The sequence below is a fragment of the Notolepis coatsorum genome (genome assembly GCF_963971535.1).
Source record: "Notolepis coatsorum genome assembly, chromosome: 5".
NCBI classification, from domain to species: Eukaryota; Metazoa; Chordata; class Actinopteri; order Aulopiformes; family Paralepididae; genus Notolepis; species Notolepis coatsorum.
This window is the reverse complement of record NC_140169.1, coordinates 29,293,022-29,311,324: the sequence shown is the minus strand read 5'-3', so window position 1 is coordinate 29,311,324 and position 18,303 is coordinate 29,293,022. Positions and strand designations below refer to the sequence as shown.

Below are 18,303 nucleotides of genomic sequence, written 5' to 3'. Positions count from 1 at the left end.
ATTTTTGACGACAACCTGCAGTAGGTGGCGGTGTGCGGCTTTTGTAGTCGCGACCCGCCATCATTTTGTTTTTACAGCGATCTCACTGTCATGTGGAGGGCGGCAATACGCCTAGATGCGTAGTCCGCCGGAAACTTAAACGAAGAAGAAGAAGAACCTGCACCTGCACGTCCATAGATATCTTGTGCACGTCACTTCACTCGAAATAACCGGAAGTGCATTTGTTTACTTCCGCAGTCGGTTCCTGGTGTCTGGAGAGAAAAATACCGCTCGTCGTCTCGTCGTTTCTTCTCTTATTTCACTCAGTACATTTTATTTTAAATTGTCTTTATCAAGATAAACGTTAGTCTGCTTTCTGACCGGCGTTCTGGAGTCACACCAGAGACGACGCGACGTTGATATTGCTTGTTTTTACAAAGGCAGGCGAGCTATCCACATAACATTAGCTTAATTTAGTCAACATTAGCTTCGTAGGTCAGCTGTTAAAAGTGTGAAGCGATGGTTTAATGACGTCACACATCACGTATTAAATTAGTCTGATGACTGCCGAATAGTCCGTTTGATAATCCATCTAATTTAAACCTGTGTGACGTAATTTGGCCCTGGTCGGCTGTGTTCATTTACGTATTAATGTTAATTAAACGTGCTCTCTGTTGGTGTTTATAGGCCTAACGTTACAGTCACATTCATCACGACCTCATGCATGTAGGTCCTTTTGTTCAGATGATCAGCCTATGATCTAACCAGCCTTCCAGACAACCTCTTCTCTTGTCCCTCGTCCCTCAGCTGTTTGAGACACAGGGGTGGGGGGGGGGGGGGGGGGGGTGGGGGGGTTGGACGTCAAACATGGACGTCAGCATCGCCGTGTCCCTCATCCGGGGTCAGATGGGGGACGTGGTGGAGAGGGCTGTGAACGGGGCAGTGGAAACGGTCCTGGCCGAGATGCTGAAAGTAGTGGGGGTCAAGTTCGAGGAGCTGAAGGCCCAGGTGTCGACGCTGAAGAGAGACATGTCGGCGCTGCAGAGGGAGAAGGCGGTGAAGGAAAAGGAGAATGACAAGATCCGAGCGATGCTGAGGTACACGGAGCTGAAGCTGAAGTACTACCGCCAGGGCGTGGAGGAGGAGATGCTGCCCAGGGCGGCCACCTCCTCCCAGGCCAGGAACTCTCCTAACTCGCTGAGAGCTCCCAGAGTTAACGTCACCGTGTCGTCAGTGGAGGTAGCATCCTCCTCTGGGTCTCATCAGACCAGGCCTGCTATGGACAGCAACGCCCAGACTAGAGCCAGCCAAGGTAAGTAAGGCTTTACTGCTTTTAAGGGAACACGCCAACAGTTTGGGAAATGCTCCTACCGTCTTTCTTTCCCAGACTCGGACGAGAATATAGATACCAATTTCCTCTCTGTGTTCAGTAGAAATCTATCCGGCTGCAAGGTAGCCTAGCTTAGCACAAATGAATGGAAGCAGATATGGACCACTAGCCTAGCTTAAAACTCCAGGAGATACAACTCCAGGTGTATCTATCTTCTCTACATTTCCCATAATTTTGGCGTGTTCCTTTAAACTCTTTTGGACATGTTGTGAAGACCGGTAGAGCAAGTCAATCCGTCATCATTATTCCTACATCATACATTATATTGCTCGCTGTCACTGAACTTGTGAACTTGTGTTGAACTTGGACTTTGACCTTAAAGGTAGAATATTTAATGCCGTCAAACAGTGACCTCTAGGCAAAATAGCTCTGCTTGGTATTGCATTGCTTTGTTTAAATGTTTTGTTTTGGTCTGATGTGTGGGTAGGAGTTTAGTAACTTGTTATAGTGTGTGAATTTCTCCAGACCTCTCTTGGCAGAGCCTGATGTGTGGCCAGCGGACCGGTAGCAACCCCTGTCCGATCAACTCGAACCCACACATCAGACCAAAACAAAAAAGGATTGGGCTCTTTGTCCTAGAGGTCGCCATTTGACTGCATTGCAGATTCTATCTTTAAGTGTTTTAGAGAAGTCCTAGGGCTGGGCAATGTGGCCAAAGTATCATATCATAATATTCTACTGAGTTATGACGTTATAACAGTATATATGACATTATTTCGTTTGCAGTACAAATTCCAATGTGTTAAGACTTCCTTTTATGGTTGCGGCTGAGTAGTGTAATGGTCTAAGCACTGGGGTGGCAGGGTAGTGTAGAGGTCTAAGCACGTTCACCAGACACATATGTAGTAACTAGGGTATTTCACCAGACACACATGTAGTAACTAGGGTATCACCAGACACACATGTAGTAACTAGGGTATTTCACCAGACACACATGTAGTAACTACTAGGGTATTTCACCAGACACACATGTAGTAACTAGGGTATTTCACCAGACACACATGTAGTAACTAGGGTATTTCACCAGACACACATGTAGTAACTAGGGTATTTCACCAGACACGCATGTAGTAAGTTAACTAGGGTATTTCACCAGACACACATGTAGTAACTAGGGTATTTCACCAGACACACATGTAGTAACTAGGGTATTTCACCAGACACACATGTAGTAACTAGGGTATTTCACCAGACACACATGTAGTAACTAGGGTATTTCACCAGACACACATGTAGTAACTAGGGTATTTCACCAGACACACATGTAGTAACTAGGGTATTTCACCAGACACACATGTAGTAACTAGGGTATTTCACCAGACACACATGTAGTAACTAGGGTATTTCACCAGACACACATGTAGTAACTAGGGTATTTCATCATTGTTCTCCTCCTGTCTGACCCCTCCTTGTTTTCTGTCTCCTAGGGCCCATATCCCCTCAGTGCAGGAACAGGCCAGCGGTCCGGGTCAACTACCAGCCTCCTGACATGGGGGTGGGCGTAGCCGGTCCTGAGCTAGCGGACATGATGCTCTCTCAGACTGGAGAATCTGAACCTTTGACCGTGCTTCCTGACATGTCTCTCAGCAGACCAGCGGAGGTTCTGGAACATGTGAAAGGTACAGTCACTGCTGGTCTGGAGTAGGGATGCACCGATCCGACTTTTTCAGTCCCGATACTTGGGTTTGGGTATCGGCCAATACCGATCCGATACCCATTGTCCAAATATTTTTCCAAAAAAGTTAAAAATAAAAGAATCCATGTTTTTATCAAATTTTTTATTAAAATATATTTTGTTTTTAAGATTTGTAAAGGATCACAAGTGTGTTTTTGATTTGTTGTAAACAAAGACAGAAAATAAACTTCATTCATTCAATTAATAAATGCCTCACTGTCACTGTGTGGAAGAGACTGGGATCATTATTTTGTGCAAGGCATGACTTAGGCTTGACTTAAAACATTACTTTCCTAACTTAGTGAAACAAAATGTAACAAATTAACACATAGATATAAATGTACTTAATGGTTATTTCTTATTTAATTTCTTATGATATATATATATTTTTTTAAATCCGATATATATATATATTTTTTACCGATACCCGATCCAGCTATTTTACTGATATCGGCGGCCGATACCGATACCAATATCGGATTGGTGCATCCCTAGTCTGGAGCCTGTGAAAGGTACAGTGACAGTCACTGCTGGTCTGGAGCCTGTGAAAGGTACAGTCACTGCTGGTCTGAAGCCTGTGAAAGGTACAGTCACTGCTGGTCTGGAGCCTGTGAAAGGTACAGTCACTGCTGGTCTGGAGCCTGTGAAAGGTACAGTCACTGCTGGTCTGGAGCCTGTGAAAGGTACAGTCACTGCTGGTCTGGAGCCTGTGAAACGTACAGTCAATGCTGGTCTGGAGCCTGTGAAAGGTACAGTCACTGCTGGTCTGGAGCCTGTGAAAGGTACAGTCACTGCTGGTCTGGAGCCTGTGAAATGTACAGTCACTGCTGGTCTGGAGCCTGTGAAAGGTACAGTCACTGCTGGTCTGGAGCCTGTGCAAGGTACAGTCACTGCTGGTCTGGAGCCTGTGAAAGGTACAGTCACTGCTGGTCTGGAGCCTGTGACACAAGTGTGACAGGTACAGTCACTCTTGGTCTGTACAGTCACATGGTGTCTATTGTGCATTGCTGCTTATTGACCGTACTGTTTTCTCCAGAGGGTGTGCAGTGTCCTCCAGAGAGAGATGGAGCTTCCTGTCAGAGGAAAGAGGAAGATGACTGTGATTGGACCATCAGTCTGCAGCCTCAGACGGGCCCAGCAGACCTGCCCCCAGTGCCAGCCCCTCCCTCCCCTGACAGGACTCCCCAAGCAGACAGCTCCACCCTGGCTTCCAGTATACCCCTGCTACAGGTAAATATATATATATATATATATATGTTACCCTGCTACAGGTAAATATATATATATATTACCCTGCTACATGTAAATATATATACTACCCTGTTACAGTCATGTTGTAATGTTGTGTCTACTGTTAAGGTGCTCCCATGGTCGAGCGGACTGTACGCGGACTGGACTCTGCGGAGGTCCGCTGGACACTTTGAGCTTTCATAGTCGAGCGTACCTCAGCGGACCTCCGCGGACCAATTTCCTACATGGCTCACGCCAGTTTACACAATTTTCCCCACGCTGTTCAACTTCTGTCATGTCGTCCAATGTCAATAAAGAGTATCTTATCTCCGTTTCCATTATTTCGATAATAAAACGGGCAGTTTTACACACTTGAATAACAGGTATATAGGCAGCGAGGTGCAATGTACCGTGTACCGTATAGGCTTGCTCAATGAGGTGGACAGCGCGTGGCGCTGAAATGGAAAACGGCATTGCATGAAATAAAAACACCAGTTTATTTCGAAATATTGGAAACGGAGATAACATAGACTCTATCTCCGTTTCCAATATTTCGATAATAAAACTGGCAGTTTTACACACTTCATTTAGAAAAGCCATTCTCTTTTGTGAGTGAAAAAGCGAGTGGTCAGAGTAAAATGCAGATCGGCGTCACATTAAATGCAGGTCGATGTCAACGCCGATCAGCGTTTTGTGTGACACCAGGTGAGCGGACATTAGAAAATTGGACCTTCGCACTTGGAGTCCGCTTTGGGTCCGCGCGAGTCCGCTCTGTGTACGGTCCGCTCGACTATGGGAGCACCTTTAGTCATGTTGTAATCTTGTGTCTACTGTTAGTCAATGTTGTAATGTTGTATCTACTGTTAGTCATGATGTTGTAATGTTGTATCTACTGTTAGTCATGTTGTAATGTTGTATCTACTGTTAGTCATGTTGTAATGTTGTATCTACTGTTAGTCATGTTGTAATGTTGTATCTACTGTTAGTCATGTTGTAATGTTGTATCTACTGTTAGTCATGTAATGTTGTATCTACTATTAGTCATGTTGTAATGTTGTGTCTACTGTTAGTCATGTTGTAATGTTGTGACTACTGTTAGTCATGTTGTAATGTTGTGTCTACTGTTAGTCATGTTGTAATGTTGTGACTATTAGTCATGTTGTAATGTTGTATCTAACTATCTACTGTTAGTCATGTTGTAATGTTCTGTCTACTGTTAGTCATGTTGTAATGTTGTATCTACTGTTAGTCATGTTGTAATGTTCTGTCTACTGTTAGTCATGTTGTAATGTATCTACTGTTAGTCATGTTGTAATGTTGTGACTACTGTTAGTCATGTTGTAATGTTGTGACTACTATTAGTCATGTTGTAATGTTGTATCTAACTATCTACTGTTAGTCATGTTGTAATGGTGTATCTACTGTTAGTCATGTTGTAATTGTGTGTCTACTGTTAGTCATGTTGTAATGGTGTGTCTACTGTTAGTCACGTTGTAATGGTGTATCTACTGTTAGTCATGTTGTAATGGTGTGTCTACTGTTAGTCATGTTGTAATGTTCTGTCTACTGTTAGTCATGTTGTAATGGTGTGTCTACTATTAGTCATGTTGTAATGGTGTGTCTACTGTTAGTCATGTTGTAATGTTCTGTCCACTGTTAGTCATGTTGTAATGGTGTGTCTACTATTAGTCATGTTGTAATGGTGTGTCTACTATTAGTCATGTTGTAATGTTCTGTCTACTGTTAGTCATGTTGTAATGGTGTGTCTACTGTTAGTCATGTTGTAATGGTGTGTCTACTATTAGTCATGTTGTAATGGTGTATCTACTGTTAGTCATGTTGTAATGTTCTGTCTACTGTTAGTCATGTTGTAATGTTGTGTCTACTGTTAGTCATGTTGTAATGTTGTATCTACTATTAGTCATGTTGTAATGGTGTATCTACTGTTAGTCATGTTGTAATGTTCTGTCTACTGTTAGTCATGTTGTAATGTTGTGTCTACTATTAGTCATGTTGTAATGGTGTATCTACTGTTAGTCATGTTGTAATGTTGTGTCTACTATTAGTCATGTTGTAATGTGTCCAGGTGAAGCAGGAGTTGCAGCAGGAGGAGATGTATCAGCAACAGGAGGAAGAGGAGGAGGAAGAGGAGGAGGAGGAGGACGTGATCTGTATTAAAGAGGAGCCAGAGGAGGAGCAGGAGGTCATGGCTACTCTGCTGCTGGACTGTGAGATGCAGGGTCAGATCCCAGGGTCAGAGGTCAGTGTGTGTGTGTGTGTTACTACTCTGTTGTTGCACTGTTAGGTGTATCAGAGGCACATCCTGGGGTCAGAGGTCAGTAGGGCCTTAACAGTCAGAAAATCCACAACCAGGATATTTATTTATTTATTACAAATGAACTCAAGCTGAGGTGTGAGTAGCTTGGTTTACTGTTGCTCTACTCCCTGCTGTGTTAGAGACAGACAGACAGACAGACGGGCTGCTTCATATAGAGGTCATGTTGTGTTAGAGACAGACAGACAGACGGGCTGCTTCATATAGAGGTCCTGTTGTGTTAGAGACAGACAGACAGGATGCTTCATATAGAGGTCCTGTTGTGTTAGAGACAGACAGACAGACAGACAGGCTGCTTCATATAGAGGTCCTGTTGTGTTAGAGACAGATAGACAGACAGACAGACAGGCTGCTTCATATAGAGGTCCTGTTGTGTTAGAGACAGACAGACAGACGGGCTGCTTCATATAGAGGTCCTGTTGTGTTAGAGACAGACAGACAGACGGGCTGCTTCATATAGAGGTCCTGTTGTGTTAGAGACAGACAGACAGACGGGCTGCTTCATATAGAGGTCCTGTTGTGTTAGAGACAGACAGACAGACGGGCTGCTTCATATAGAGCAGGGGTCAGGAACCTTTTTGACTGGGAGAGCCATAAAAGCCAAATATTTCTAAATATATTTCATTGAGAGCCATATAGTATTTTTAACGTATAATGAATTAAATATGTCTTACTTTTAATGCGACTTCTGGTGCTGCATGGTTTTGCTGATGGCCTTGTAATCTGGTTCATACGTGGTGAGGTTGAGCTTCATGCAGGCGTTGAGGCTTCCATCAGTTAAACATGAGCGTAGGTTGGTCTTAATGTTCCTCATATGCAAGAATGACTGCCCACATGCATATGTAGAGCCAAACATGGTCAATATACGGCAATACTCACGCTGCATTGTGTGGTATGTCACAGGAAGCTCGTTCCAAGTTTTAAGAATCAGCTGGTCTTCAGGTTGAAGATTTTTAATTTCTGTCCACTTGTGTTCCCTCGCCAGCTCTGCTCGCTATATCTTCAGCTACAGATACTATTAGCTGTATCTTCAAAACTAATTTCTGTTTACTTTTAAAATGACACAGTATTATTAAGAAATATCACAAGTATTAATAAAAAAAAAAAAAAAAAATTACTCAATATTCTGGGAGCCATATGCTGTCACCAGAAGAGCCATATATGGCTCGCGAGCCATAGGTTCCCGACCCCTGATATAGAGGGTCCTGTTGTGTTAGAGACAGACAGACAGACAGGCTGCTTCATATAGAGGTCCTGTTGTGTTAAGGCCTCTACATGCTACAGCAACTTCAAAGCAACTTCAACACAACATCAGCGCGATTTCAGCGCGTTTGTTTTAGAGGGTCTTGTAGACTGTGTTGTGAGGATGTTGCGTACCTTTCACCCAAATCTAACCTAAACAACCGTTGCGTTGATATTGCGTAGCAGTGATTGGTTGGTTAGCGAATGGGGGCGGGGCTGTCGTATAATAATATTGGTCCCGCAGATAATACCATCCTCCATTGTTGTAGCCAGCCAGCTAGCGTTGAACTTGATGCTATTCAATGCTCTATCATACCCAACTAACGTTAATGCCATTCAGAATTTATTAACATAGCTACAACAACACACAGTAACGTTAATATAATTACATGCATCATTGTTTACAATGAACGGACGGTGGGGCAGTTCGAAAGGACTGGACATGGACAAGTTGTATATTAATTTAATATAATAACAGGTAGTTCGAGCTGCATTTTCGTGCCTACAACCACAGCCACAGGGATATATCCAGCTTTGACGAGCTCTCTCTCCTCCTGCCGATTAAATTCAGCAGCTCTTCCTCGACCTCGAGTGCCTGTAGCTGCCAGCTAACGTTAAAACTAACCTAAAGTTACACAAGCAGAATACATCACAAATACTTCCGGTCGGGGGATTTCAAAATAAAAGAGCGACGTCTAAAAGCACCGGAAATACATTTATTTTGTACATTATCTAACGTTAACACGAACCTAAACTAACTTTAGTTAAACTAACTTTGCGCGTCGATGTTGCAGAAGCATAAAGGCAGAGTGTCTAAAACACTGTTGCTTTGTCGATGTTGTGGTGCAGTTGCTTTGAAGTTGCTGTAGCATGCAGAGGCCTTTAGAGACAGACAGACAGACAGACGGGCTGCTTCATATAGAGGTCCTGTTGTTTTAGAGACAGACAGACAGACAGACGGGCTGCTTCATATAGAGGTCCTGTTGTGTTAGAGACAGACAGACAGACGGGCTGCTTCATATAGAGGTCCTGTTGTGTTAGAGACAGACAGACAGACGGGCTGCTTCATATAGAGGTCCTGTTGTGTTAGAGACAGACAGACAGACAGACAGACAGACAGACAGACAGACGGGCTGCTTCATATAGAGGTCCTGCTGTGTTAGAGACAGGCAGACAGACAGGCTGCTTAACACTTTCAGTGCCGTTCACGTAGATATACAGTTCTGTCGTCCGATCGTTGAGTGCCGGAAACGTAGATCTACGTTTCTGTCACGGTATTTCTTTTATTATCTATATACATTCATAATTCAGCGGGGCACCTTGTGCATACTGTTCTGAGTGTGTCTAAGCTGGCAGACGGTATTATACTGCCCTCTAACTAGGGCTGGGCGATATGACGATATTATATAAATATCGGGTACAGTTCATTAACGATACACTTTTTCAACGTATCGTGGATATCGTGATGTTTTGCCCAAGAGGATTGTGTCGCGTCAATCTGGTCCACACGTTACTCGTTCATATCTCAGCCCGTGCTGAGATATGCCCATTCTGCGGCCTGTTAATAAAGTTTTCAATCAGACCGATGTATGGAAAGGGTTTTATTATAACATTCGTTGCAGTAAAATCATTATGCCTCGTTTAGTCATCCTGCGGAGCACTGGTCTCCTACTCGTCGGCCGCGGGGAGCTAATGTTAGTAGCTTTGTTGTTGTCAGCACTCGTCAAAATCAATGGAGGACATTCAGGAAGTCAAAAACTAATAGCGCTTGCCGATTGGTGCTAAGAACAGCAGGGCGGGTGCAAGTGGTGTGACGTAATTGGCAGACTCGACTGTCAATCAAAATTATTCTGTTTTCCGTCAGAATGAATGAATGAAAACTTTATTAACAGATTGCAGAATGGGTACAATACAGTACAGGAGGATGAAGACCAGAAAAAGACTTTCGGCTTTTTTACATAAGGGTCCTCCATTTTCAATTCATCAAAACATTTAGAGACATACAAATATACAGTAGTTTCATAAAAATGCTAAAATGCTATTGATTGATTGATTTAAAACTTTATTCACATATTGCAGAATGGGTACAGTACAGCTCAATACATACAATTGTTAAGGGGATGCAGACCAGAGAAAGTCTTTCGTCTTGTTTACATCAGGGTCCCCCATTTTCAATTCATCATATTTCATATCTAAATCATATAATATCTCATTGCTAAATATATGCAATATATAATCTAATAATCCAATAATCTAAATCTAATATATAATATAAAAATGCTAAATGCATGGGTATTTTATTTTGTCTTTAATGTTAGCTTGCAAACTCAAATACTGTCTTGGTAAGCCTCATAATGAATTGTTTGGGGTAAAAAAGAAAAACATCGTGATGTGTATCGTGTATAGAGATATTCCGATACCATTTTTTCCTTTCCGATCCGATACCTAAGCTTTGGGTATCGGCCGATACCGATATTTATCCGATACCAGTGCATACATAAAAAAAAATATATATATATATATATATATTATGTAAATTATACTTTTTTTTTTTTTTTTACAGATACTGTTATACTGTTTTTTAGTAATAACTAGAAAGTAATGGTATTTATTCAACAACAGGTGATTGTATAGATTTGTATTAGTATCATTAATCAATGAGTTATGGGCTGCAGCACTGCAGATATACCCTACTCCAATGACGCTAGTCAGTAGCTACTTAACTTAAATACGATTCACCGTGGGTGCATTATTGTTGATAGACGGTCACGGACAGTGTCAGGTCCTGGAGAAAGGACAGGCGATCATCTGATTTGATGTAACGGGCGGATGTTGTTCCAACTAGCTAGCTTTTCAGCTAATGCTATCATAACACCATCAAAACACATCCCGTCCGAGCTCCCCATCACACCTCACTGTCGGGCACAATGGAATTTAAGAAAGTGTATCTGCTGTTAAAATGACACAGCATCACACTTTAAAACATGTTCATTTTATAATCCTCACTCTCCGCAGGACTCGGCAGGAGATAAATTACATCATGGGATCGGAGGCTACAATTCACGTGTATCGGTCGATACCGATACCAGCATTTTAGGCAGTATCGGCGGCATTTCCGATTCTGGTATCGGTATCGGAACAACTCTAATCGTGTATCACCGAAAGGTCAGAAAATATCGTGATATCATATTTAGGCCATATCGCCCAGCCCTACCTCTAACGCCTTCGGCCAGTAATGCACCCGGTTAGGATTCGTTTATTTTCTATATCGAGCTGCGGTTGTGGGGGCGGGTCCTAAACACTACGGCAAAACACACGCTTATAGGGATGGCTTGGACAACTGACCCCGCCCGCCCGTTGAGCAATGCCCAATAACGTCGGAGGCACGATCGCTGTGGATAACTGGAATGGCGATGAGATTATTGGATTTTTTTTTTTTCATTACTTCAGAAACCAGGTAAGGATACTATATATGAAAGCTTGCGTTGATCTGATATTTATTTCTACTGCGATTGAAGCTATATGTGTTTGTGTCTGGCTGTTCTGCCGTTGGGATGCAGGAGGAGGGGGGGGGCGCCGGTCTAAACCACATTGCATGCATGCACCACAAAGGATAAAAGTGATGATCTAGCATTGATTTCAGGAAGATCCGATAATCAGGCGAAAAATGACAACGTGTTTATTGAATTACACAAAAACGCTGTTTTCGTGTATTTTCCCTGGAATTGCTCAGAAGCGGCCGGACTATGTTCATATTCAAAACGGTATCAAACGGAAATGTACGGATGAAATAAGAATCTGTTTTTTGCACGTTGACCAGAAGTAGCTCAATGAGACTCGAGGGCGTTATTAGACCCTAGGGCTGACCCTTATAAGTCGATTAGTCGACTAATTGGTCGAAAGGAGCCGTAGTCGACTGGCTCTTAGTCGAATATATATTAAAAAAAAAACATTATAATATTTTTTTATTTATTTTGTATCATTCTTTCCAAAATAAAAGAGGCCTAGAAGCGTGGCTAACGCTAATGGCACGCATACCAGAGGCTAACGTAAGGTTATGTATATAACCAAGTTCTGTGAGTTATGGTGCGCTCAGCACCAGTAGCACTGTACTTCACTTCGTGTACATACACTGAATAAAAAAAATTCCACCATGTACCTTTACATCCCCATATTCGTCTGACCACACCCCCTTCCGCTTACCTTCATAAGCAGGTGTGTGGTCACCTACTCGCCTCCTTCCCAAACTTTCACCACAAGGCGAGATCAAGGGCAGCAGCGGCGTCCTGGTGCTGAGCGCACCATAACTCACAGAACTTGGTTATATACATAACCTTACGTTCTGTTTCGTTAAGGCTTCGCTCAGCACCAGTAGCACAACGGGGGCTGAGCGGGAGCCTTAGCCCGACAAATACACCCCGCTGAGGCCCCCCACAACCATCAGACCGGGGAGGACCGAGCCCCCCCGACCCTCCCTAATGGAGGATACCCTCCCTATTGGAGGCTTACGGGAGGGAGACGGATCCGACCAGGCGAAGAGGAACTCAAGCAACTCATATAGAGGTCCTGTTGTGTTAGAGACAGACAGACAGACGGGCTGCTTCATATAGAGGTCCTGTTGTGTTAGAGTGCTTGACCCCACGACTACACACACGCACAACCCGCATGCCACCAGGGAACGAACGGAAGGAACAACCTCGTTACTGCCCCCAAAATCACGGGGACAAGAGCAACCCTAACCCCGTGGCAAGGCCGTAGCAGCGGAGCGCGAAGGAAGACCCAGTCCCACTGAAGGGACTGGATCCCCTGGAAAAAGGGGGCCTGGAGAGGTCAATGACGCCAGGCATCAAGACCCCACCAGGTGGTCACTTAGTGACACCGCCCCCCACATCGCCAGCGTATTCGGATAGGGCCCCTCCAAGAGCGGGCCCTTTCCCCCCAATTGCACACCGCCTGGCACACTGACTCTGAAACACAGGCAGTCAGCATGGCTGTAAGCACTCAAGGTTAACCAACGGAAGCAGGCAGCGCACCGGGGGAAACCAGGCAGCAGGCTGTAACCTGAGCCTGGAGCACTGCGGACGAGACAGGCGCCAAAGGAGTCAGCTGAAAACAGCCCCCCTGGCGGAAGGGGCGTATGCTGGCGTTGTTGATCACCATGACAAAGCCTCCATTAAAAAAAACCCACCCAGAGGGGTTGAGGCAGAGAAGGCTGACATGATTGGCAGACGTCATGAACGTGCAGGGGCACACTCAACTGGGTAACCCGGGAGTTGACTCTGCTCCAACAGACCAGGGAATCAACCACCCCCTTGGTACCATATGTGGTGGTTGTTCCTATAACCCCTCAAGAAAAAGGGTTATCCCAGGTCTACGGTATCAACGAAACTTTACTTCGGACCGGGCCCGGCGGCTCGGGAAGCACACAGGGTTACCAGAGGAGGTCCAGAAGACCACCCCAACAGCCCCCTCTTCGCCATGCGTGAGAGAGGAGCGAAGAAAAGAGAACCAGCCCCTTATGATAGTGCAGAGTACAACATGTACCCAACAAGGGTCTCCATAACGCCTAACCTTGTGACACCCCGGGCCGACCCGGCATTTTTTCCCCCGAAAAAAGCCCAAGTCCCTCAGGGTACCAGACCAGCAGATCTGCATCCCTGGCGGACAACGGGTTAACTGACCTGGACCAGCGTGACCAGAACCAGTCCCGTGCCCTAACCACGCCGACCTGCCTACTCCGTGAGAAGGAGCAGATATGCGTGTCGGATAAAAAAACATGAAAAGTGGGCGCCACCCAGACGGGCCGGTGTGAACCGTGCTCGGTGGCCCACCCCAAGGGCGCGAGACCCCTCTACCTATGTTCCGATCTTATTCCGTTAACATCCCCCAGACATGAACGAGAACCCGTCGAGAACCAGTAACAGGTTCGCGGAAGAGGACAAACCCTCCATCCCAGTTGCTTTATAAAAACGCTGTTTTAACCACAAGCAACCAAGGCGTACTAGCTACCCGCATGATTCCCATCAGAAACACCCCGAGCTAGCACCATGCATGCGTCGGGACACAACCACATCAATGAATAGGCTAATGTAGACCCTTCATTGAATCCTCAAGGCGCCTGGGAGAAACGACAAGAAGGGTGTGGTGCTTCCTATACTCCACACTCTTTTATTAAAAAAGAAAAGAAGCACCGACTGTATGAACCCCATTTGACACAGCTGAGGATAAAAACTGTTTACATTTTTATATCCAGTCACCCCCACCACAGAGGATTAGACGGAGCTCCTCAGGGAGACTTCCCACGTGAGTCATAGAGTGAAAAAGCCATGGCAATCTTGAGTCATGTGACCAACCGACTCAAGTTACACATATATCGAGCGTAGTGGAACCCACGCTCTATCCCGACACTTTGACAACAACAGACCGTCATACGGGTCTAACTCACGGAAGCCATCGTCAATAGCAACGTGCGTAGTGACGTGTGCTATGACGGGGGGAAACCCAATACTCAACGCCTGTGTAATAGGAGCAGAGTTAGGGAACCCTTCCCCCCCTCCCTGCCAAGTCGCCTAACGACTTGGCCCTGACTGGACTGACAAGAGATGAATAAACCCCCTGACCAATCAGAAGAGGGAAGGAGGGGTTTATCCGGTACCCCCTCACAAGCCCTTTCCTTGCACACAGCAACAACTTTAGCACACGATACCTTTAATAGCAATGCTAATGAATAGCGCAAGCTAATACAATGCATGCAGGGACCGAAACTAAAGCCCGCCGCCCGCCAGGGGCAGTCAGTTTTTACCTTTGGCGCTTGACACTTAGAGGGCTGCCCGCCGTGTGGCGTGTAGACGTGTAGTTCATAACGATACTCTTATTTTGATTGTGCGAGTACAGATTATAGCCGCTCTCGTCTTTTTTTTCTCCGCCGCGAGATAGTTAAAAAACTACAAGTCCCACATTGCACTCAAGTCAACGGTCCAATCACAGTAGAGTGACGTGACTGGTTTCATGAGAAAGAAAGCAAATGACCAATCGGAAGCTCTCATTTGGCTTGTTTACTTCCTGAAACGCCACCATTGCGATATGCGGGCTGAGCTACCGTTACTGTTTAAACAATGACCCAGTCAACTATTCACTTTTAGTTTAATACATGACGAGGCATTGTCTAACGGTATCTAGCTGGCTAGCTACTGATAGCTGCTGATATCAACAAATGCTCCAGCAATAGTCGACTCGAGTGCATAATACCTCCGTTCCCTCGTTAGCTAGCTTAGCTAGCTCACGTTAGATCTTATCTGTCCTAGTAAACTAAATTGTCTTAACGTTATCTACCGGGCTAGCAGTAGCTACAGATAGCTCCTGATATCAATGTCTTATAACATTGATTGAATGCGTATTCTAGCTGAGGGCATGTTGAATGTGATTTGACAAAGGAACTGTAACGTTATAAATAGGGTCCAGCTGCATTGCCGGAGAATCCTTGCATGCTGAATGTAGGGTCTAGCTGAATATAGGGTCTAGCTGCAGGGCCGGATAATCCTTGCTGGAGCTGGAGGCTACTCAAGTATACACACAGACAGTGGAGCTGTTTGCAGATAGCAAGCATTTTCACTTATTGCGTGGTGGCGATGTCTCGCAGATAATACAACTACAAGTATGATTATATAATATATATTTTATTTCATTTTTTTTTTATATAAAATATATATATATATTTTTTTTAATCAAAAACATTTTGGCAGGTAAGAAATATGCTTGGCGGGTAGACTCTTCCCATCTACCCGCCACTGGCCGGTGAGTCAAAAAGTTAATTTCGCTCCCTGAATGCATGCTAACCACAGACAACTGTGGACAGGGTTTACAACAAAACCAAGTCGCGTGTGTGAATCCTACAACCGCATCCATGTTGAACATAGAAAAACACTGATAGAGAGAGCGAGAACGGCTGAGCCGTGGTACGTGTTCATACGAGCATTACTGCAACCAACACAACAGTGTTGTAGCTCAACATTACTCGTGCAAGCAACAGAACATACAAGTAACCTCTACCTTATGTGGAGACTCAGGCCGAGGTAGAAAAAACCCTTTTTCAACCGAGTGTAGGCTGCAGACCTTGCTTAAAGCTCTTAACATGAACGTAACCCTCCTATCAACCCATACTAGTGAAGATTCACACTTTGCAACCCCATCATATGTTTGGTGAAGAAACACACAGTTTGTTAACAAAAAATACAGTTCCCCTTCCTCGAAGGACCAGCAGTGGCAGTGGTGGCAGCAGCAGCCACGGCGGAAGACGCTCGACGACGTGGCAGCCGTCTGACCCCACTGGCAACATCGGGAGGGGGAAAATGAGGTTGACGCACGGAGCGTTCCTCTTGCATCTCTCTACAGGTCGAGGTCATCAACTGTAGGGCCTTCCCGAACAGTCCAGCATCGGAGAGTGGTGCCGTCAGAAGTGGAAGCCTCTTCTTCTCCGGCACACGCGCCTGCTCCAGCCAAAGGTGGCGCTGGTTCAGAGTTGCCAGGGCGCGCACTTTCCCAGCAGCTATGGCCTGCAGCTGAGTCAGATGCAGGACAGCTCCTGCCGCCTGGGAGAGCTGGTCATGTTGTACATCACTCTGCTCCATGCCGCCCGTCAATATCCCGGACATGAATCTTGCCAGCTGCGCGATGTTAGACGCGGCAGCTAGAGATTGCGTTCCGTCGATAAATGACTGGTCGCTCCAGTATGCCAACCGCCTAGCCGATTTCCCTTGAGGAACCGGCTTCCGTAACGGCTCCCACACCACCTCCGGACAGAGTAACGCGGCCATCGGCCTATCAAGCCGTGGCACGCCCTCCCTCATACCGTCGACCAAACCCGCCACCCGCGTAACTTGTATGTAGGCGGGGGTGAGGCCTATGATGTGGGACACCACCTGGCCCTGACGAACATAGGCCCCCATTGAGGGGAAAAATTGGTAGACAACGTCCACCCCTCTCACCGGGCGACGCTGCCATAAATGACCTATGAGATCATCAGGGACAGGAACAGGCAGTGGCTGCGGCAGCGGCACGCCGTTTGCGACTGCCGCCACCGCCATGAGCTCGGGAAACAAAGCCTGCAGTTCCCCCTGCAGACTTTCCTCCACCGAGCCCGCATCCCTCACATACAGCAGGCTGCTACTGGTCAAGGAGCCACACTCCGATGTGGCTGATAGCAGGGCATCCCGCCGATGAGTCAGAGGTTCTTCTCCAACGTCTTCAAACGAGGCGCCCCAAGGAGACATCTCACCCCCCTCCAGTGTTACCTGGATGGGCGGGATACCTGTCTCCACCGGGCCTTCAAATAAGAACCCGTCCGCCTCTATCATGTAATCCTCTGTTTCCATCGGGCATGTAGAGACCGACGCATCCTCACTGGGCTCCAGCAACTCACCAAACCCTGGCCGTTCGCATCTGCAAGCCACCATCTTGCGACGGGAGCGAGCCGACGCAAAAAGTTTGCGTCTCAAATCCCCTGGAACCAAAGGAACCGGCCGCCCAACAGCGGACGATTCCTCGGAAACAGAGGAACCAGAGCCAGAACCAGGCCATCGCATAGGCGACGGCACCGGTGCACCAGCTCCTTGGAGAGGTGAACTACCCATCGGACGCCTATCGGGCGTGGCTGTCAACCACGAGAGAGGCAACAGCCCCGCTCCAGGACGTACGACGGAGGCGGAAATGGAGAATCGCTGGTGAAGAGTGGCGCTGCGAACATGACCCTCCGGAGTAGACATTATGACTTAGGTTTTTCTATCGAATATATATGAGAGAAGAAAAAAATAAGCACAATGTAAACACGTCTCAACTTTCTTCAGCTAACAACCTCGTCAAGTGGGGATCTACCGAGGCACTTCCTTGTGGTGAAAGTGAAGAAGGAGGCGAGTAGGTGACCACACACCTGCGTATGAAGGTAAGCGGAAGGGGGTGTGGTCAGACGAATATGGGGATGTAAAGGTACATGGTGGAATTTTTTTATTCAGTGTATGTACACGAAGTGAAGTACAGTGCTACTGGTGCTGAGCGAAGCCTTAACGAAACAGAACTGCCTACGAAAACAGGCACAGAGGCACTGAAAGAGGATTTCACCCATCTAATGAACACACTAGACTAGACAAATATGTATCCATCAGTGGACCAATTGCATGCTTTTGAAGAGGACAAGAAGCCTTCAGTCGACTCCTTTTTTTTACAGTGACTGAAAAGGTACAGACTGAAGCATAGTGCTTATGTGCCTGTCCTATATTCTTACCAAAAAAATACAAGAATTTAGACTCAAACAGTATTATAAAGAAAAAAAGCAAGCAAAACAGTATTATTCACCCTTGTAGTTTTCAAAATATGCTTTACAAAAAAATAAATAAAAAATGTAGATTCCAAAACAGTATTCTAAAAGAAAAAAAAGAAAACAAACTACAACTACTTTTA

General features: G+C 45.6%; 1 protein-coding gene across 1 annotated transcript in view; it reads left to right on the top strand.

The window, feature by feature from the left end:
• Positions 1 to 846: 846 nt before the first annotated feature.
• Positions 847 to 18,303, top strand: part of LOC311228139 (uncharacterized protein) — a gene marked incomplete at its 5' end in the record, with an annotated part of 35,181 nt that continues 17,724 nt past the window's right edge. The window contains 4 exons of the mRNA XM_084314054.1: positions 847 to 1,291; positions 2,797 to 2,988; positions 4,081 to 4,274; positions 6,361 to 6,534. Coding sequence (XP_084170180.1) covers positions 847 to 1,291; positions 2,797 to 2,988; positions 4,081 to 4,274; positions 6,361 to 6,534 — 1,005 coding nt within the window. The remainder of the gene's footprint in view (positions 1,292 to 2,796; positions 2,989 to 4,080; positions 4,275 to 6,360; positions 6,535 to 18,303) is intronic.